General features: G+C 46.2%; 1 protein-coding gene across 1 annotated transcript in view; it reads left to right on the top strand.

Annotated features, from left to right (window-relative positions):
• Positions 1 to 6,045: 6,045 nt before the first annotated feature.
• LOC122932137 (thioredoxin-like) overlaps positions 6,046 to 23,091 on the top strand; it is a 56,738-nt gene continuing 39,692 nt past the window's right edge. The window contains exon 1 of the mRNA XM_044286388.1: positions 6,046 to 6,127. Coding sequence (XP_044142323.1) covers positions 6,101 to 6,127 — 27 coding nt within the window. The 5' untranslated portion in view covers positions 6,046 to 6,100. The remainder of the gene's footprint in view (positions 6,128 to 23,091) is intronic.

The following is a 23,091-nucleotide window of genomic DNA, read 5'->3' as shown; positions in this document are numbered from 1 at the left end:
ACTCCCCAGATCTTAATCCCATTGAGAACTTGTGGTCAATCCTCAAGAGGCAGGTGGACAAACAAAAACCCACTAATTCTGACAAACTCCAAGAAGTGATTATGAAAGAATAAGTTGCTATCAGTTTTGGCCCATAAGTTGATTGACAGCATGCCCAGTCGAATTGCAGAGGTCCTGAAAAAGAAGGGCCAACACTGCAAATACTGACTCTTTGCATAAATGTCATGTAATTGTCGATAAAAGCCTTTGAAACGTATGAAGTGCGTGTAATTATATTTCACTACATCACAGAAACAACTGAAACAAAGATCTAAAAGCAGTTTAGCAGCAAACTTTGTGAAAACTAATATTTGTGTCATTCTCAAAACTTTTGGCCACGACTGTACTTTGGACAAGTTAGTGTCTCTTGCGCCAATCTCTACTTGCAGGATGAGGATACTGTATCAGTGTTTCAGTTCCCTGTATACATATTTTATTGCTTACTCCACTCATAACACACTCGCTTTCTAAGTTGATAGAGCATCCGAGAACAGAGTTACTGCAAAAGGGTATTGTTGTAATGTTGTGAAATGTTCTGATTTACTGTAATTGTATACCAAACAGAATTGTATGGATAATTTAAGTTTAACACCTTGACTAAACCCCTTTAAGTTTCTAGAGGATGGACTAGTGTCTACCCCCTACGCAGTGGAAAGTCTGAGCTTAGCTAAGGAAAAAGGAAGAACCTATGTTGTACGGGTTTCTGAGAGCTAGGCCTGAGCTCAGAGAATCTTCACCTTTGAGACTACAGCTATTCAAGCAAGGTACTCTATTACAAAAGGTCCAAAGTCAGACAGCAAGGTATTGTGCACAGTTATGGCAGAGAGAGACTTTGCTGAAATATGAGGGAACATAGCTAATGTACCCTTACACACTTTGAGATAGTTTGGCCAGCTGTATCTTAATTCTGTACCCCTTAGCCTGGGAATTAGGGAAACATTTATAAGAACCTCAGCTGCATGCGAAAGACAGAGAGAGAGAGAGAGAGAGAGAAAGAGAGAGAGAGACTCTTTAGAAAGACAAAGAGAAGGAGTATCACAACCTCTATTATTGCTGCTATCCGTATATTGCTATTGCATTGGAACTGCACAGTTATTTGGTACTGCTCCTACTACTCCTATCCATACCACCAGGCAGGAGCCTCAACATCAGAGTGTGCTCCGAAGAGAAGAAAAGGGTACACCTTCCTGTCATTGCACGACCTTAGGGGTATAGGTTTGAGTATTGCCACTGTGATCTCTGTGTAAAACTATCATTGCTACTACCACTCCAATCCTTACTAATCCTAGTATGAAGCTAAACTTAGACACTGGCTCCCTTGCCACAGTTTCTCAAACTCACCAGCCTCTGCAGCTTCAGCTTCCAGATTCATCTCACTCTCTAGCTCACACTGTCATCGTAAAGCAGTTTAACGGAGTCCCCTCCTCCTCAGGCTTTAAGTCAGACCATTGGATCTTCTTTTTCTCCCAAATTGCTGGCTGTCTAAATCTCTGCCCAGTCTTGCACCTAACGGTCTGATGGTCACTCATGAGCTTGCTGCACACATACTCACTTCACTCTAGAAGAGCCAAATACAAGATGAATGGATTTACTTCAACCCCATCTGAAGACATGCAGGGCTTCTGGTGCCACAATATCCACCATCAAGTCACATTCGGGGCATCACATAATGGCTTATTATAATTTGTATTCCTCCTCCTGCAAGACATAATACATTTGTGGGGAAACTATGTGAAGACCAAGGGGGTGACTTATGCTGAAATATGCCTAAATTTAGAGGCGGAGAAGTTATAAAGAGGCTGGTGCCTCTTTAAAACTACGGCGATCCACCGCCAGCTATAGGGCTTTATTAAGACCGGAATCTAAAACACTGGTCTTAATAAATGACCCCCAAGAGTATATTCTCCTAAAGGGTGCTCAATTCCTTTCATCATCTGACCTGAATCCACAAACCACCAGAGAAGAGGCACTGTAGCAAATCCAAAAAATGTGTCAAGGTTTTATCCACTGTGAGGATTCGCTCTGGTAGTTGGAATAAGCGGGTGCAGTACAGAGGCAAAGTAATTCAAATGTCCGTGAATATTCACACATAAGGTCAAACGAAAAACTGTTTGCAGGGTTGGTCTTTGCTCACACCGAGTAGAAAAGTTTGTGCATAACAAAAAAACATCACCTTGCTGGCAGTTCTGCCTCCAGCAGTCCAAATGCAGGCTTGAAGTTCTGTAATGACAAGAACCATCTGGTGACCTGAGCTTTCCTCTCTTTGGCCTGGCTCATCCACTTGAGAGGGGAGTGGTGAGTCACCAGACGGAACATTCTCTCCAACAGATAATAGCGGAGAGACTCGAGTGCCCATTTGATGGCTAGGCACTCTCTCTCTACTATACTGTACCTAGTCTCAACTGGGGTGAGTTTGCGGCTCAGGAAAACAATGGGATGTTCCTCCCTATTGATTTCCTGAGAGAGTACAGCTCCGAACCTCATATAATAGCCCACCATTTCAAGGAACGACTTTACTTGCCTCGTGGTGACAGGTCGTGGCCAATTCCGAATCGCTTCTATTTTATTAACTTGTGGTTTGATAACTCCACATCCAATTATGTACCCCAGGTACTTAGTCTCCTCTAACCCTATCGTGCATATCTTTGGGTTAGCGGTCAGTCCAGCCTTCCTAAGGGAGTCCACTACAGCTTGCACTTTGGGTAGATGACTTTCCAAGTCGGTACTGTGGATGACGATATCGTCCAGGTAAGCCGACGCGTACCGACGATGTGGACAAAGTACAATGTCCATGAGTCGTTGGTGGGGGCACAATGCAGACCAAAGGGTAACACTTTATACTGATGCAGCCCCTCAGGGGTGACAAAGGCAGTTTTCTCTTTGGCAGCCTCCATTAAGGGCACCTACCAGTAGCCCTTCGTGAGGTCCAAAACAGAAAAATATCTGGCTTGTCCTAACCTCTTGATAAGCTCATCTACCCGGGGCATGGGATACGCATCAAACTTGGAGATTTCATTTAGTTTGCAAAAATCATTACAGAACCGTAACATCCCGTCTGGTTTGGGTATTAAGACTATCGGACTGGCCCATTCACTTTTGGACTCCTCAATGACGTCTAGTTGCAACATTAGCTGCACTTCCACTGCAATGGCTTGTCGCCAAGCCTCGGGTACCCGGTATGGTTTTAACCGGACTTTTGCCTGAGGCTCAGTGACAATGTCATGCTGGATTATGGAAGTGCGTCCAGGGAGGTCTGAGAACACATCCGTGTTTCGACTAATGAACTCCCTGGCTTCCTGAGCCTGTTTAGAGGAGAGGCTGTCAGCAATTTTTACTGTGGCAACTGCTTCTCTTGCATCAGACAGAGGAGACTGAACCTTTTCTCCTACAAAACCTGGCCGCGGGCTAGTCTTCAGTAGAGGACTCCCTATCTTTCCATGGTTTTAGTAAATTCACATGGTACACCTGCTTCGGCTTTCGCCACCCCAGCTGGTGCTTCTTTGGCTATGTCCAACAGACAGCGAGGGTGTCTGCCATATAGCAGTTCAAAGGGCGAGAACCCAGTAGAGGCCTGGGGCACCTCTTGCAATGCGAACATGAGATAGGGCAGAAGAAGGTCCCAGTCCCTCCCATCCTTAGACACCACTCTTTTTAACATGTTTTTTAATGTTTGATTAAATCTCACTACCAGGCCATCCGTATGCGGATGATACATGGATGTCCGTAGCTGTTTTATGTGGAGCGACTTACAGAGTTCCCTCATGACCTTATACATAAAAGGGGTCCCTTAGTCTGTCAGAACCTGTTTAGGTATTCCTACTCTGGAGAAAATCTCCATTAACTCCTTAGCTATGAGTTTGGCTGATGTATGTCGCAGTGGCACCGCCTTCGGGTACCGAGTGGCGTAGTCGAGGACGACCAAGATGTGTTGGTGCCCTCTAGTGGACTTCGATACTGGGCCTATGAGATCTATAGCGATCCACTCGAACGGGACCTCGATAATCGCGAGAGGCACCAGGGGGCTCCGGAAATGTGGCTGGGGGCTGTTTATCTGTCAGGTCGGGCAAGACTTACAAAACTCTTCTACCTCTCTGAACACACTGGGCCAGTAAAACTGCTGTAGTATCCGGTCCTGCGTTTTATGCCACCCCAAGTGACCCCCAAGAACATGTTGGTGGGCAACCTCCAATATGAGCTTGCAATATGCCTTGGGCACCACCAGCTGTTCAATATGCTCACCCCGTAGTTGGTTTACCCGATGCAGCATTTCCTGGTGAACGATAAAACATGGAAAAATCAATTATTACTACATTCTTCCAGGCCCGGAATAAGGTTGGGTCCCGGTGTTGTGCGGTTCCAAAATTTTTACCGGAGACATTGAGGTCTGCCAAGTCAGTACCCGGCGGCAAGTCTTCAATGTCTCCTACCAACACACTCAGCAGTTGTCTCCCCCTCTTCCACCGAAGTGGCGATCACCGACCACTGGCCCTTCGGCCTTGGATTCCCAGGGTTCTGGCCTCCCGCCCAAGTCAGGCCACTCTGCTGAAGTTACCCCTGACAGGGGCATCAACAACTATCACAGCTGGCCAGGAAGCCCGGAAGGTCTCTCCCTATTATTAGTTCATAAGGTAAAGTGGTGGCAACGGCCACCTTGTGGGTCTACTTGTCGCCTCCCGTGGACAGAGACACCAGGGTGGTGGGAAAGTCCTTTAGATCTCCATGTATGCACACGACCCCGATTTTTCGGTCAGTATACTCGTCGGGCCGCACCAGGGTAGCTCTTACCAGGGACACCAGACTCCCAACAAAGCCACTGGCAGAGTATCTCCCACTTCTACCTTGCACAGGTGGTTATTATCTTTAGTATCTGGGAAACATGATGCACACAGCTTCCTGGCATAGAACGAGATAGCTTTATTACCACTAGGAGAACAATAGGGGGGACCTTATTTCTAATGGGGGCTCTCTGAGGGCATTATTAATACTGGAGGGCTCTTCTACTAATGGGGGCACTCTTGGGGAGCATTATCACAGTTTGGGGCACTGTAGGGGGCAGTATTACTATGGGGGCACACATTTTTCTTCAGGGTAGTATTTGGGGGTATTGGGGAGCACAGCGAGGAGCAGGATAACACTGTGGGGACTCTAGGTTCGGAGATCATGATAGAAATGTGAGGAAGCTAAGATGTCTGTGTGTCACACTCTGCAGAGACCTGGCAGCTGAAAGAAATTGTACGGACCAAATGGAGAAGATTATGACAGAGAAGATCTACATCAGAGGAGACGTCACCTGGGAGGCCCTGGATGTGACAGGTATGTGCTGCTGTATAGAAAGTACAGCAAAATGCGGTGTGTGCAACTTAGAGAACTGGACCATATTCATTGGGGCTTGGGCCTCTGATCTTTTGAGACCTTAGTAACGCCCCTGTAATGTCTGCAGTGTTGGCTGATTGGTGGGGGTGCTGGGTGTTGAACCTCTTCTGATTTGATACTGGTGACTGATCTTGAGTATAGCCAATGCGAATAGTGAAAATTTAAATAATGGCTCACTAATAACTACTCTAGACTACAGAGGATGCCCACTCTGTGGGTACAGCATTAAACATCATCACATTAACATTTGTCTCAAGGCTGAACACAGCAAGTATACGTTTTTAAGGGGGCCATCATAGCATTTACGGTTCCTTCCCTTATCCACCTTACAAATAAAGGGGTATTCTAGCTTGAACAAATAAAGGTTGCTGACTGTATAAAAGTTATACTATTTTCAAATATTTCCTTATTCTGTTTGAGATTTTAATCGCTGTCTTAAGAACCTTTATGTGTACTTCCAGTGGATAGTGTATCCTGGTCATGTGATGGACATTTTGTACAGGTCTAAATTATTCTGCACACCTTCATTAATCTGCGCCAATCCCAAGATTTTAATTAACATAGTAATAGCATTCTTGGATGTCTGCCCATAACCACGTTAGTATAAATTGATAAGTAGTAATGACAGTAGTTGGAGAAAGCTCTTGAGAGAAAGAAGTGAGCGTTGGTTTTCAAGGTTGTTTTCAAGATGCCAATTGAACAGATACACAATAAGGTATATTTCTTCACTTTGCATTAGAAATGTAAAGGGGCATTCTGGTACTTAAGTTATCTCCAATCCATAGAATAGGGGATAGCTATTAGATTGGTGGGGGTCCTGTGCATAGGGGATAACTATAATATATAAGATGACTGAGGTCCATGTATCTTGAAGATCTCTGGCTCCAAAGTCATGATACTGGGTTCCCATTTTGCCATGCTAAAGTTGTTATAATGCAGTGGAATCTAACGTTTATTATATGCACATTTAGAAACAGGTATGGAACTATTGGGGCCATTTATCAAACTGGTGCAAAGTAAACACAAATCAGATTTAACCTTTCATTTTCCAAAAGAGCTGTCAAAAATGAAAGGTGGAATCTGATTGGTTGCTATGGGCAAGTAAGCCAGTTCTACTTTACACCAGTTTTATAAATTATTTTATATTTATTCCTTTGTATGTACTTTTTATAGTAATTGGTTTTACTATTAGAGTTTTTCAGAAAAATTCCATATTGCGTTATTGAATAATGGCAGTGTACGGAGGCCATATGTCTCTCTAGTAAAGAGCCACACTGTCTCTGTGCACTGCCGTAGGTCTTTATCAGGCATCATATGCTTTCATAGGATCATACCTACAGAATCTAATGGGGTGTAGCACAATTTGTTTTTCTGTTGAATTTCTATGGAAGCTAACACAGCAATAAAACCCACTATATGTTAAAGGGATTTTGAGGTACGATAAAGGGCATCTGTAAGCAGATTTGCCCCTATGAAAATGACTAACCTATTGCATGTGCACTTGGCAGCTGAAGGCATCTGTGTTAGTCCCATGTTCCATGCCTAAGGCGCAATAGGAAATGGCACCCCCCATTCCCCTCCCTCAGTGCTTTGTGGCCAGGGGCAGGGGAGCACTTAGTCTTTCTGCTGCCTGAGGTAAAACATCACCCACATGCCAAATTCTCAACCTAACCTATTCCCTCCAGATTGGTCGGGGTCCGACACCCGGCACCACCTCCGATCAGCTGTTTGAAGAGAAGGTAGGGCTATGAGAGCCCAATACTATATTGCAGAAACAGTTCCGCTGAAAATACTGGTACCACACAGACCCCCATTAGACCTCTCAGACCACTTTATATCAGACCTCAGACCAGACCTCCAGACCCCTATCAGACTTCCAGACCCTCATATCAGTACTCAGACCCGACATTTAGACACCCAGACCCCCATATCAGACCTCCAGACCCCCATATCAGACCTCCAGAGCCCCATATCAGACCCCCATTAGATCTCCAGACCCCCATATCAAACCCCCGTTAGACTTACAAACCCCCCTATCAGACCTCAGACCCCCATTAGACCTCCAGGCCCCCATATCAGACCCCCAATCAGACACCAATTTCAGACCTTAGACCCCCCCATATCAGACCTCCAGACCCAGAATAAATAAAAAATAAAACGGCAACTTTATTCACCAAAAATTACGAGGTATCGAACTCCCGATCTTTCTCAAGCAAACCAGACCTCCAGACCCCCTAATATCAGACCTCCAGACCCCCATATCAGACCTCCAGTCCCCCAATCAGACCTCCAGTTCCCAAATCAGACCTCCAGACCCCAATCAGACCTCCAGAACTCCATATCAGGCCTCAGACCTCTAGACCCCCCATATCCAACTTCAGACCCCGCATATCAGCACTCAGATCAGACTTAAAAATAAATAAATTAACTTACCTCTCCTGCTCTGCCACCACTCTCCAGGTCCAGCGGTCTCCCAGCTCTCTTTTCTTCTCAGGGTCCGCACTGCAGTCACCTCACCTCCCGCAGCGACAGGTCAGAATGCACTCTGTACGTCCTGATGCTGTAGGCAGCCAGGACAAAGCAGCGTGGGCCCTGAGAAGAGCAAGCGGGAGGAGGCATAAGTACAGCGCTGTGAGCGCTTCTCTCCCCGCCTCCTGCATACTAGTGAACGCTTCCATTATGGAAGCGCTCACTAGTATTCGCTTTATATGATGTACTGCATCTTATAAAGGGAAATACACAGCACCACTGGCAAGTTAAGCATTGGGCACAGGCTGTGCCGATGCCGCAACTTCAAAGCCAGCGCAAGATGCCGCCTGAGGCGAAGTTCTCATCTCGCCTCATGGCAAAAGCGGGCCTGGTTGTAGTTTTACCATAGCTGGAGTGCTGGAGGTTAGCCATCACAGTGATAGTATCATGCCATTGCTATAAATTAGATACTGACACTAGGGTCATACACAAATCTCAAAGGGTTCATTGCTAAATTTAGTATGGACCTGCCTCATCTACTTTCCCAGCACACATGTAAATATCACTCCCGGTTAACGCAATGTTGAATGCCCCGAATTTCTGATGAATTTCTGATTTTAAAACATCATCATTTAAAAAAGTCACCCCCCATCTCACCCACTTTATCCGACTTCAGTGCTGTAAATAGTGGAACAGGTGCTTCATAAATATGGCACTCATTCTGAACACTGTATTTCTCAATATATTTACACCAGATAACAGGCAAAAAGTCATTAATACATTTAAACGCAAAAACACAAATGCAATGGCACTCTGCAACCAGCACTCTGCCCTGCCTCCATGCTGGATGTTGACATGACATTAGTGTAAGTTTTGACCAAAGCGTAATAGGCCACTCACCACGTCAAGGTCGCCTCTAGGAGTGGTCCCTAATAGAGTTGAGCGAACACCTGGATGTTCGGGTTCGAGAAGTTCGGCCGAACATCCCGGAAATGTTCGGGTTCGGGATCCGAACCCGATCCGAACTTCGTCCCGAACCCGAACCCCATTGAAGTCAATGGGGACCCGAACTTTTCGGCACTAAAACGGCTGTAAAACAGCCCAGGAAAGGGCTAGAGGGCTGCAAAAGGCAGCAACATGTAGGTAAATCCCCTGCAAACAAATGTGGATAGGGAAATTAATTAAAATAAAAATTAAATAAATAAAAATTAACCAAAATCAATTGGAGAGAGGTTCCATAGCAGAGAATCTGGCTTCCCGTCACCCACCACTGGAACAGTCCATTCTCAGATATTTAGGCCCCGGCACCCAGGCAGAGGAGAGAGGTCCCGTAACAGACAATCTGGCTTCATGTCAGCAGAGAATCAGTCTTCATGTCATAGCAGAGAATCAGGCTTCACGTCACCCACCACTGTAAGAGTCCATTTTCATAAATTTAGGCCCAGCACCCAGGCAGAGGAGAGAGGTCCCGTAACAGACAATCTGACTTCATGTCAGCAGAGAATCAGTCTTCATATCATAGCAGAGAATCTGGCTTCCCGTTACCCACCACTGGAACAGTCCATTCTCAGATATTTAGGCCCCGGCACCCAGGCAGAGGAGAGAGGTCCCGTAACAGACAATCTGGCTTCATGTCAGCAGAGAATCAGTCTTCATATCATAGCAGAGAATCAGGCTTCACGTCAGCCACCACTGCAACAGTCCATTGTCATAAATTCAAGCCCAGCACCCAGGCAGAGGAGAGAGGTCCCGTAACAGACAATCTGGCTTCATGTCAGCAGAGAATCAGTCTGCATGTCATAGCAGAGAATGAGGCTTCACGTCACCCACCACTGCAACAGTCCATTTTCATAAATTTAGGCCCAGCACCCAGGCAGAGGAGAGAGGTCCCGTAACAGAGGATCTGGCTTCATGTCACCAGAGAATCAGTCTGCATGTCATAGCAGAGAATCAGGCTTCACGTCACCCACCACTGCAACAGTCCATTTTCATAAATTTAGGCCCAGCACCCAGGCAGAGGAGAGAGGTCCCGTAACAGAGGATCTGGCTTCATGTCACCAGAGAATCAGTCTGCATGTCATAGCAGAGAATCAGGCTTCACGTCAGCCACCACTGCAACAATCCATTGGCATATATTTAGGCCTAGCACACAGGCAGAGGAGAGAGGTCCCGTAACAGACAATCTGGCTTCATGTCAGCAGAGAATCAGTCTTCATATCATAGCAGAGAATCAGGCTTCACGTCAGCCACCAATGCAACAGTCCATTGTCAGATATTTAGGCCCAGCACCCAGGCAGAGGAGAGAGGTCCCGTAACAGAGGATCTGGCTTCATGTCAGCAGAGAATCAGTCTTCATGTCATAGCAGAGAATCAGGCTTCACGTCACCCACCACTGTAAGAGTCCATTTTCATAAATTTAGGCCCAGCACCCAGGCAGAGGAGAGAGGTCCCGTAACAGACGATCTGGCTTCATGTCAGCAGAGAATCAGTCTGCATGTCATAGCAGAGAATGAGGCTTCACGTCACCCACCACTGCAACAGTCCATTTTCATAAATTTAGGCCCAGCACCCAGGCAGAGGAGAGAGGTCCCGCAACAGAGGATCTGGCTTCATGTCAGCAGAGAATCAGTCTGCATGTCATAGCAGAGAATCAGGCTTCACGTCAGCCACCACTGCAACAGTCCATTGTCATAAATTCAGGCCCAGCACCCAGGCAGAGGAGAGAGGTCCCGTAACAGACAATCTGGCTTCATGTCACCAGAGAATCAGTCTGCATGTCATAGCAGAGAATGAGGCTTCACGTCAGCCACCACTGCAACAATCCATTGGCATATATTTAGGCCTAGCACACAGGCAGAGGAGAGGTTCATTCAACTTTGGGTAGCCTTGCAATATAATGGTAAAATGAAAATAAAAATAGGATTGAATGAGGAAGTGCCCTGGAGTCCAATAATATATGGTTATGGGGAGGTAGTTAATGTCTAATCTGGACAAGGGACGGACAGGTCCTGTGGGATCCATGCCTGGTTCATTTTTATGAACGTCAGCTTGTCCACATTGGCTGTAGACAGGCGGCTGCGTTTGTCTGTAATGACGCCCCCTGCCGTGCTGAATACACGTTCAGACAAAACGCTGGCTGCCGGGCAGGCCAGCACCTCCAAGGCATAAAAGGCTAGCTCTGGCCACGTGGACAATTTAGAGACCCAGAAGTTGAATGGGGCCGAACCATCAGTCAGTACGTGGAGGGGTGTGCACACGTACTGTTTCACCATGTTAGTGAAATGTTGCCTCCTGCTAACACGTTGCGTATCAGGTGGTGGTGCAGTTAGCTGTGGCGTGTTGACAAAAGTTTTCCACATCTCTGCCATGCTAACCCTGCCCTCAGAGGAGCTGGCCGTGACACAGCTGCCTTGGCGACCTCTTGCTCCTCCTCTGCCTTGGCCTTGGGCTTCCACTTGTTCCCCTGTGACATTTGGGAATGCTCTCAGTAGCGCGTCTACCAACGTGCGCTTGTACTCGCGCATCTTCCTATCACGCTCCAGTGCAGGAAGTAAGGTGGGCACATTGTCTTTGTAGCGTGGATCCAGCAGGGTGGCAACCCAGTAGTCCGCACAGGTTAAAATGTGGGCAACTCTGCTGTCGTTGCGCAGGCACTGCAGCATGTAGTCGCTCATGTGTGCCAGGCTGCCCAGGGGTAAGGACAAGCTGTCCTCTGTGGGAGGCGTATCGTCATCGTCCTGCCTTTCCCCCCAGCCACGCACCAGTGATGGACCCGAGCTGCGTTGGGTGCCACCCCGCTGTGACCATGCTTCATCCTCATCCTCCTCCACCTCCTCCTCATCCTCGTCCTCCTCGTCCTCCAGTAGTGGGCCCTGGCTGGCCACATTTGTACCTGGCCTCTGCTGTTGCCAAAAACCTCCCTCTGAGTCACTTCGAAGAGACTGGCCTGAAAGTGCTAAAAATGACCCCTCTTCCTCCTCCTCCTCCTCCTCCTCCTGGGCCACCTCCTCTTCCATCATCGCCCTAAGTGTTTTCTCAAGGAGACATAGAAGTGGTATTGTAACGCTGATAACGGTGTCATCGCCACTGGCCATGTTGGTGGAGTACTCGAAACAGCGCAACAGGGCACACAGGTCTCGCATGGAGGCCCAGTCATTGGTGGTGAAGTGGTGCTGTTCTGTAGTGCGACTGACCCGTGCGTGCTGCAGCTGAAACTCCACTATGGCCTGCTGCTGCTCGCACAGTCTGTCCAGCATGTGCAAGGTGGAGTTCCACCTGGTGGGCACGTCGCATATGAGGCGGTGAGCGGGAAGGCCGAAGTTACGCTGTAGCGCAGACAGGCGAGCAGCGGCAGGATGTGAACGCCGGAAGCGCGAACAGACGGCCCGCACTTTATGCAGCAGCTCTGACATGTCGGGGTAGTTGTGAATGAACTTCTGCACCACCAAATTCAGCACATGCGCCAAGCAAGGGATGTGCGTCAAATTGGCTAGTCCCAGAGCTGCAACGAGATTTCGCCCATTATCACACACCACCAGGCCGGGCTTGAGGCTCACCGGCAGCAACCACTCGTCGGTCTGTTGTTCAATACCCCGCCACAACTCCTGTGCGGTGTGGGGCCTGTCCCCCAAACATATGAGTTTCAGAATGGCCTGCTGACGTTTACCCCGGGCTGTGCTGAAGTTGGTGGTGAAGGTGTGTGGCTGACTGGATGAGCAGGTGGAAGAAGAGGAGGAGGAAGCCGAGAAGGAGGAGGTGGCAACAGGAGGCAAAGAATGTTGCCCTGCGATCCTTGGCGGCGGAAGGACGTGCGCCAAACAGCTCTCCGCCTGGGGCCCAGCTGCCACTACATTTACCCAGTGTGCAGTTAGGGAGATATAGCGTCCCTGGCCGTGCTTACTGGTCCACGTATCTGTGGTTAGGTGGACCTTGCTACAGATGGCGTTGCGCAGTGCACACTTGATTTTATCGGATACTTGGTTGTGCAGGGAAGGCACGGCTCTCTTGGAGAAGTAGTGCCGGCTGGGAACAACATACTGTGGGACAGCAAGCGACATGAGCTGTTTGAAGCTGTCTGTGTCCACCAGCCTAAATGACAGCATTTCATAGGCCAGTAGTTTAGAAATGCTGGCATTCAGGGCCAGGGATCGAGGGTGGCTAGGTGGGAATTTACGCTTTCTATCAAATGTTTGTGAGATGGAGAGCTGAACGCTGGCGTGTGACATGGTTGAGACGCTTGGTGACGGAGGTGGTGGTGGTGGTGTTGGTGGTACATCCCCTTTTTGCTGGGCGGCAGGTGCCAACGTTCCTCCAGAGGCGGAGGAAGAGGCCGAGGCGGCAGCAGCAGAATAGGCCGAGGCGGCAGCAGCAGAAGAGGTAGCAGGGGGAGCCTGAGTGACTTCCTTGGTTTTAAGGTGTTTACTCCACTGCAGTTCATGCTTTGCATGCAGGTGCCTGGTCATGCAGGTTGTGCTCAGGTTCAGAACGTTAATGCCTCGCTTCAGGCTCTGATGGCACAGCGTGCAAACCACTCGGGTCTTGTCGTCAGCACATTGTTTGAAGAAGTGCCATGCCAGGGAACTCCTTGAAGCTGCCTTTGGGGTGCTCGGTCCCAGATGGCGGCGGTCAGTAGCAGGCGGAGTCTCTTGGCGGCGGGTGTTCTGCTTTTGCCCACTGCTCCCTCTTTTGCTACGCTGTTGGCTCGGTCTCACCACTGCCTCTTCCTCCGAACTGTGAAAGTCAGTGGCACGACCTTCATTCCATGTGGGGTCTAGGACCTCATCGTCCCCTGCATCGTCTTCCACCCAGTCTTGATCCCTGACCTCCTGTTCAGTCTGCACACTGCAGAAAGACGCAGCAGTTGGCACCTGTGTTTCGTCATCATCAGAGACATGCTGAGGTGGTATTCCCATGTCCTCATCATCAGGAAACATAAGTGGTTGTGCGTCAGTGCATTCTATGTCTTTCACCGCTGGGGAAGGGCTAGGTGGATGCCCTTGGGAAACCCTGCCAGCGGAGTCTTCAAACAGCATAAGAGACTGCTGCATAACTTGAGGCTGAGACAGTTTCCCTGGTATGCATGGGGGTGATGTGACAGACTGATGGGGTTGGTTTTCAGGCGCCATCTGTGCGCTTTCTGCAGAAGACTGGGTGGGAGATAATGTGAACGTGCTGGATCCACTGTCGGCCACCCAATTGACTAATGCCTGTACCTGCTCAGGCCTTACCATCCTTAGAACGGCATTGGGCCCCACCATATATCGCTGTAAATTCTGGCGGCTACTGGGACCTGAGGTAGTTGGTACACTAGGACGTGTGGATGTGGCAGAACGGCCACGTCCTCTCCCAGCACCAGAGGGTCCACTAACACCACCACGACCATGTCCACGTCCGCGTCCCTTACTAGATGTTTTTCTCATTGTTATGGTTCACCACAACAACAAATATATTATTTGGCCCAATGTATTGTATTCAAATTCAGCGGGATATAAATTTGAGGCCTAGTATTTAGGCGCTGGGTGACCGGTATGGATTTAGTGACAGAATTAGACTTGGAAATGCACAGAAGCGTGTGTGTGAAGTTATTCTGAATGACCCTATGTGCACCTTGAATATTATATACCCTTTTTGGGATAGATTTCAAATAGCTCTGATATAGCAGGAACCACTAAATTATGAAATTGCTAAATTGGGAATTGTATTTCAACCCAGAACAAAAAATGTGCTTTGACGGACACTAAATATCTTGCCCAGCAACAACAGTACAGCGGTAACGAGAGATTTAGCAGGATATAAATTTGAGGCCTAGTATTTAGGCGCTGGGTGACAGGTATGGGTTTAGTGACAGAATTAGACTTGGAAATACACAGTAGCGGGTGTGTGTGAAGTTATTCTGAATGACCCAATGTGCACCTTGAATATTATATACCCTTTTAGGGATAGATTTCAAATAGCTCTGATATAGCAGAAACCACTAAATTATGAAATTGCTAAATTGGGAATTGTATTTCAACCCAGAACAAAAAATGTGCTTTGACGGACACTAAATATCTTGCCCAGCAACAACAGTACAGCGGTAACGAGAGATTTAGCAGGATATAAATTTGAGGCCTAGTATTTAGGCGCTGGGTGACAGGTATGGGTTTAGTGACAGAATTAGACTTGAAAATACACAGTAGCGGGTGTGTGTGAAGTTATTCTGAATGACCCAATGTGCACCTTGAATATTATATACCCTTTTAGGGATAGATTTCAAATAGCTCTGATATAGCAGAAACCACTAAATTATGAAATTGCTAAATTGGGAATTGTACTTCAACCCAGAACAAAAAATGTGCTTTGACGGACACTAAATATCTTTCCAAGCAACAACAGTACAGCGGTAACGAGAGATTTAGCAGGATATAAATTTGAGGCCTAGTATTTAGGCGCTGGGTGACAGGTATGGGTTTAGTGACAGAATTAGACTTGGAAATACACAGTAGCGGGTGTGTGTGAAGTTATTCTGAATGACCCAATGTGCACCTTGAATATTATATACCCTTTTAGGGATAGATTTCAAATAGCTCTGATATAGCAGAAACCACTAAATTATGAAATTGCTAAATTGGGAATTGTACTTCAACCCAGAACAAAAAATGTGCTTTGACGGACACTAAATATCTTTCCAAGCAACAACAGTACAGCGGTAACGAGAGATTTAGCAGGATATAAATTTGAGGCCTAGTATTTAGGCGCTGGGTGACAGGTATGGGTTTAGTGACAGAATTAGACTTGGAAATACACAGTAGCGGGTGTGTGTGAAGTTATTCTGAATGACCCAATGTGCACCTTGAATATTATATACCCTTTTAGGGATAGATTTCAAATAGCTCTGATATAGCAGAAACCACTAAATTATGAAATTGCTAAATTGGGAATTGTACTTCAACCCAGAACAAAAAATGTGCTTTGACGGACACTAAATATCTTTCCAAGCAACAACAGTACAGCGGTAACGAGAGATTTAGCAGGATATAAATTTGAGGCCTAGTATTTAGGCGCTGGGTGACAGGTATGGGTTTAGTGACAGAATTAGACTTGGAAATACACAGTAGCGGGTGTGTGTGAAGTTATTCTGAATGACCCAATGTGCACCTTGAATATTATATACCCTTTTAGGGATAGATTTCAAATAGCTCTGATATAGCAGAAACCACTAAATTATGAAATTGCTAAATTGGGAATTGTACTTCAACCCAGAACAAAAAATGTGCTTTGACGGACACTAAATAACTTTCCCAGCTACAACAGGACAGCGGTAACGAGAGATTTAGCGGGATATAAATTTGAGGCCTAGTATTTAGGCGCTGGGTGACAGGTATGGGTTTAGTGACAGAATTAGACTTGGAAATACACAGTAGCGGGTGTGTGTGAAGTTATTCTGAATGACCCTATGTGCACCTTCAATATGATCTACCCTTTTAGGGATAGATTTCAAATAGCTCTGATATAGCAGAAACCACTAAATTATGAAATTGCTAAATTGGGAATTGTATTTCAACCCAGAAGAAAAAATGTGCTTTGACGGACACTAAATAACTTTCCCAGCTACAACAGGACAGCGGTAACGAGAGATTTAGCAGGATATAAATTTGAGGCCTAGTATTTAGGCGCTGGGTGACAGGTATGGGTTTAGTGACAGAATTAGACTTGAAAATACACAGTAGCGGGTGTGTGTGAAGTTATTCTGAATGACCCAATGTGCACCTTGAATATTATATACCCTTTTAGGGATAGATTTCAAATAGCTCTGATATAGCAGAAACCACTAAATTATGAAATTGCTAAATTGGGAATTGTACTTCAACCCAGAACAAAAAATGTGCTTTGACGGACACTAAATAACTTTCCCAGCTACAACAGGACAGCGGTAACGAGAGATTTAGCAGGATATAAATTTGAGGCCTAGTATTTAGGCGCTGGGTGACAGGTATGGGTTTAGTGACAGAATTAGACTTGAAAATACACAGTAGCGGGTGTGTGTGAAGTTATTCTGAATGACCCAATGTGCACCTTGAATATTATATACCCTTTTAGGGATAGATTTCAAATAGCTCTGATATAGCAGAAACCACTAAATTATGAAATTGCTAAATTGGGAATTGTACTTCAACCCAGAACAAAAAATGTGCTTTGACGGACACTAAATAACTTTCCCAGCTACAACAGGACAGCGGTAACGAGAGATTTAGCGGGATATAAATTTGAGGCCTAGTATTTAGGCGCTGGGTGACCGGTATGGATTTAGTGACAGAATTAGACTGGGATATGGCCAAAAAATAACCACACTATTGCTGGTTAAATGCACTTGGTGACGGGCGCAGCTTGCCCCTGATGTAGTATATGGCCAAAAAATGAACAGACTATTGCTGGTTAAATGCACTTGGTGTCACAGCTTGACCAACCACACTACTGAGGGTTAAATGCACTTGGTGACGGGCGCAGCTTGCCCCTGATGTAGTATATGGCCAAAAAATAAACAGACTATTGCTGGTTAAATGCACTTGGTGTGACAGCTTCACCCTGATGTAGGCTTTAGCCAGAAAACAACCACACCATTGAGGGTTAAATGCACTTGGTGACAGGCGCAGCTTGCCCCTGATTTTGTATATGGCCAAAAAATGAACAGACTATTGCTGGTTAAATGCACTTGGTGTGACAGCTTCACCCTGATGTAGGCTTTAGCCAAAAAACAACCACACCATTGAGGGTTAAATGCACTTGGTGACAGGCGCAGCTTGCCCCTGATTTTGTATATGGCCAAAAAATGAACAGACTATTGCTGGTTAAATGCACTTGGTGTGACAGCTTCACCCTGATGTAGGCTTTAGCCAAAAAACAACCACACCATTGAGGGTTAAATGCACTTGGTGACAGGCGCAGCTTGCCCCTGATTTTGTATATGGCCAAAAAATGAACAGACTATTGCTGGTTAAATGCACTTGGTGTGACAGCTTCACCCTGATGTAGGCTTTAGCCAAAAAACAACCACACCATTGAGGGTTAAATGCACTTGGTGACAGGCGCAGCTTGCCCCTGATTTTGTATATGGCCAAAAAATGAACAGACTATTGCTGGTTAAATGCACTTGGTGTGACAGCTTCACCCTGATGTAGGCTTTAGCCAAAAAACAACCACACCATTGAGGGTTAAATGCACTTGGTCGCAGCTTGTGCTGGCGCACCACAAGACACAAAATGGCCGCCGATCACCCCAGAAAAATGTGACTGACAAACGGTCTGGGCAGCCTAAAAACAGTGAGCAATTGAGGATCAGCAGCTCAATGATCCACAGCTGCAGATCGATCAGTTAATCAAGTCCTTTGGAGGAGTTAATCTGCCTAATCTCGCCCTACTGTCGCAGCCGCAACCTCTCCCTACGCTAATCAGAGCAGAGTGACGGGCGGCGCTATGTGACTCCAGCTTAAATAGAGGCTGGGTCACATGGTGCTCTGGCCAATCACAGCCATGCCAATAGTAGGCATGGCTGTGATGGCCTCTTGGGGCAAGTAGTATGACGCTTGTTGATTGGCTGCTTTGCAGCCTTTCAAAAAGCGCCAAGAAAGCGTCACAAAAGCGCCAAGAAAGCGACGAACACCGAACCCGAACCCGGACTTTTACGAAAATGTCCGGGTTCGGGTCCGTGTCACGGACACCCCAAAATTCGGTACGAACCCGAACTATACAGTTCGAGTTCGCTCATCCCTAGTCCCTAACACTAGTTCCTACCTGTTATGGGCCATGACAGCCACACAAAGTCCAGGAAGCGTAGGTACAGCATGCATGCCAGGCACACTCTGCTTTTAACCCCGTCCGGTAACTTAACAGCTTCCATCGGATCCAGGGATGCAAGTACCAACATGCATGCTGAGCACACTATATACTTCTCCTGGAGCCAAATGGCTACTGGTAGGTGCTATAAAAGCAGACTCAGTTTTATACTGACTTTAAAAGCAGCCTCCAGGGCAGAGCAACTGGTCAGGTGTGCATGACTGCATGGAGATCGCCACGCCTCTAATATATACTACAAAGAAAAAAATGTGGGGGGTTCAGTCAGCACAACCCTGTATGCAGAGTGGCTTATTACGCTTTGGCCAAAATGTACACTAATGCCTCATTCAACATCCAGCATGGAGGCAGGGCAGAGTGCTGGTTGCAGAGTGCCATTGCATTTGTGTTTTTGCGTTTGTATGTGTATTTCGCCATAGCAATGTGCACCTGCATACAGGGTTGTGCTGACTGAACCCCCTACATTTTTTTCTTTGTAGTATATATTGGAGGCGTGGCGATCTCCATGCAGTCATGCACATCTGACCAGTTAGTCTGCCCTGAAGGCTGGTTTTAAAGTCAGTATAAAACTGAGTCTGCTTTTATAGCGCCTACCAGTAGCCATTTGGCTCCAGGAGAAGTATATAGTGGGCTCAGCATGCATGTTGGCACTTGCATCCCTGGATCCGATGGACGCTGTTAAGGCACCGGACGGGGTTAAAAGCAGAGTGTGCCTGGCGTGCATGCTGTACCTGCGCTCCCTGGACTTTGTGTGGCTGTCATGGCCCATAACAGGTAGGAACTAGTGTTAGGGACCACTCATAGAGGCGACCTTGACGTGGTGAGTGGCTTATTACGCTTTGGCCAAAATGTACACTAATGCCTTACTCAACATCCAGCATGGAGGCAGGGCAGAGTGCTGGTTGCAGAGTGCCATTGCATTTGTGTTTTTGCGTTTGTATGTGTATTTCGCCATAGCAATGTGCACCTGCATACAGGGTTGTGCGTGCTGACTGAACCCACCACATTAATACATTTGTTTCTCTTTTATCACAAATCTGACTGGCAGCAGTCCCCACTAGAGGGGGCTTAGTGCCTAGGAATTTATACAGTTACCATTTACTGGAATGTAAGCTGAAATAATCTCTTTGCATTGGTGGCTTAGTGGTAGCTGCATGAAAATGCTGTGTTTTCTTGTCAGGGAAAGAAATAGTGCCAGAACTATAGAGACAACGGGAGCTTAGGGAGTTAAATAAGTGGCTCATAAGCTGGTGCAGGAAGGAAGGGTTTGGGTTCATGGAGAACTGGGCCGACTTCGAGGTCGGTTACAGGATCTACAGTAGGGACGGGTGCACCTCAATGGGGTGGGTGCAACTGCCCTGGGGTCAAAGAGTGGGTCATAGAAGGGGAGAGTGGGGATTTAGTGGGGGCTGGAGTTAGTGAGGAAAATAGGGAGAAGACTGGGCATAACTATACATTTATAAAAAATAGAACTGCTGGTAACAAGAACCTGTTACATACAAAAATTAACCAAGGTAACAAAAAAATCCCGGATAATCACTTTACAAGTAATTTAAAATGTATTTTCACAAATGCCAGAAGTCTAGCTTGCAAAATGGCGGAGCTGGAGGCTATGGTACTAGAAGAACACATAGATATAGTTGGTGTGCTGAGACATGGTTGGACTCTTCGCATGACTGGGCTGTAAATATTGAGGGTTTTACACTATTTAGGAAAGATCGGGTCAATAGAAAAGGTGGTGGTGTGTGCCTGTATGTGAGGAGTGATCGGAAGACAAGTGTGAAAGAGGCAATTTGGGGTGCGCATGGTGAGGATGTGGAAACCTTATGGGTGGAAGTTCAAAGGGATATAAAAACTGAAAAAATAATACTTTGTGTAATCTATAGACCCCCTAACATCACAGAAGAGATAGAAGCGCAACTGTATAACCAAATAGAGCGGGCGGCACAGGCTGGTACAGTGGTCATAATGGGAGATTTTAACTTCCCAGACATTAACTCGGGTCATGGTTCTGCCTCAACTGAAAAGGGGAGGAAATTCCTCAACTTGCTGCAGGACCACTTTATGGTCTATGGCCCCACCATATCACGAGATTGGCCCTCCTTGACCTGGTCCTTAACATGGCTCTATTTTTTCTGTGTATGTCTTCTGTTTGTCTATCAATCCCCAAGTGAGGGATCATATATGTGTATCTTTTAGCTGATTTTTGATTAAAAGTTAAATTTTAGGTAGTTGACTTCTGTGATAGTGTTCGTAATTACAACTACCAATTCAGTATTTACATAGGTTTAAAATAGGACCACTTTATGGGCCAGTTTGTAGAAGCTCCCACTAGGGAACATGGTCTGTTGGATCTGGTGATTTCTAATGATGCAGAGCTTGTTGGTATTGTTACTGTTCGAGAAACACTAGGTAATAGTGACCACAATATAATTATATTCCCCCTAAACTATAAAAAGCAAACTCTGTCAGGCAGAGCAAAGACAATGAATTTCAAAAAGGCTAATTTCCCTGGGTTGAGGGCAGCATTTCAGTGCATAGACTGGGAGCAGCTACTGTCACATAATAATATAGAGGATAAATGGGAGAGCTTCAAATCCACATTGAGTAAATGTACTAAAAAATGTATTCCTTTAGGTAACAAGTTTAAACGGCTAAATTTAAATCCTCCATGGCTTATAGCTACTGTAAAAAGAGCAATAAAAGACAAAAATAGGGCATTTAAAAAATACAAATCTGAGGGGTCAGCTGTAGCGTTTGAAGATTACAAAGGGCTTAATAAAATCTGCAAAAAGGAGATAAAATTTGCAAAGCTACAAATGAACAGCAGGTAGCAAAAGAAAGAAAAACAAATCCCCCAAAGTTTTTTTTAAATATATATATATATGCTAAAAACCCTAGGTCTGAGTGCAGTACGCAGCCCTGCAGGGTGAGCGATGGTGAGGTCACAGGGGTAGTTACTAACCGAGGGTGTTTCTGGTACTCACAGTTTTTATATACCCTGGGCGGGCATACAGCAGTGATGGAGAGGCTGGCACATGGATCCTCTGGGGCACTCTCTATGTAAAGGGACAAGGCCGGGTGGTAGGTGAGGTGCCCTGGGTGTTGCAGGTTTAATGTGCCAGTTGGCAAGATCCCTTTAAGTTCGTGACGCCAGTGCCGGTAACGGTGGCACACCGATTTATTGTAGTAATAATTGAGGAACACAAGTTGCAGTGAACCAGAACTTCCTTTTACTGAACAGTTCAACTATTTACAGTCTTTAGTCAGTTCCACATGTAAAAGGTTGTAACAGGCAGGCTTTATATAAACCGGCAGGCAAAGTCCTTGCAAGATACTCAGAGGGATTAGGCTGTATTTTCACTTACAGATCAGGCTGTATTTTCCTCAGTTCCTGTCTGGCTTTCTCCAAGGCCCGTATGCCCTATTGCTGGCTTTATCCTTGGATAGGGAAACCTTCCTCTGGTATATGTCTCCCTGCTGTAGTATATACTTCTGCCCTTCAGCTCTCTGTTTGGATGGAATAAACTTGGCTTTGCACTGTACTTTTAAGGGAACTGCAGGAGGCAAACTCTTTCCCTGGATGCAACTTCTGAGCTTCTTTGCTTAGGAACCTCAGGCAGGCTAGACTGCACTAACTAGCCTCCTGGACTAAACTGCACTGACTCTTTCCTGTCTGGGCCTAACTATATATATACTAGGGGGTTCCCTAGCTCCCTCTACTGTCTAGGAGGAGGAGCTACCCCTAACAGGCCTGGTACATGAGATAACAGGAAAATACACACTATAATGCAATACAAAATACTGTATAAAATACAATGACCATGTTCCACAGGAGGTGGAGAATAACGTGGCCATATTGGCCCTTGTGTAGTGCCCACATTTACCTAGTGGGACACTACATGAGCAGGTAGGAGAGGGGTTGTCACTGAAGATAAGGAAAAGGAAGAGTTCCTAAATAGCTCTGTATATACAAATGAAAAGAAAGGAGCTGATATCTTTGGCTCCGGGGCTGTTAGTACATCCAGTGATATACTCAATTAGCTAACTGTTGATATGGTCCAAGAGAAGTTAAATAGGGGAAAATGTGAACAAAACTCTGGGTCCAGATGGATTACACCCAAGAGTGCTTAAAGAGCTCAGTTCAGTCATTGCTGTGCCCCGTTTATAATTTTTAAGGATTCTCTAGGGACTGGTACAGTGCCAAGTGATTGGTGCAAGGCAAACGTGGTGCCCATATTCAAAGGAACAAGGTCCTCCACAGGTAATTATAGACCAGTTAGTTTAACTTCTGTTGTGGGAAAAATGTTTGGAGGACTCTTAAGGGACTATATACAGTATATGACTATAAATAATATTATAAGTGATAACCAGCATGGGT

This window comes from Bufo gargarizans, chromosome 1 (genome assembly GCF_014858855.1).
Source record: "Bufo gargarizans isolate SCDJY-AF-19 chromosome 1, ASM1485885v1, whole genome shotgun sequence".
Classification (NCBI taxonomy): domain Eukaryota; kingdom Metazoa; phylum Chordata; class Amphibia; order Anura; family Bufonidae; genus Bufo; species Bufo gargarizans.
This window is presented reverse-complemented; position numbering and strand designations above follow the sequence as displayed.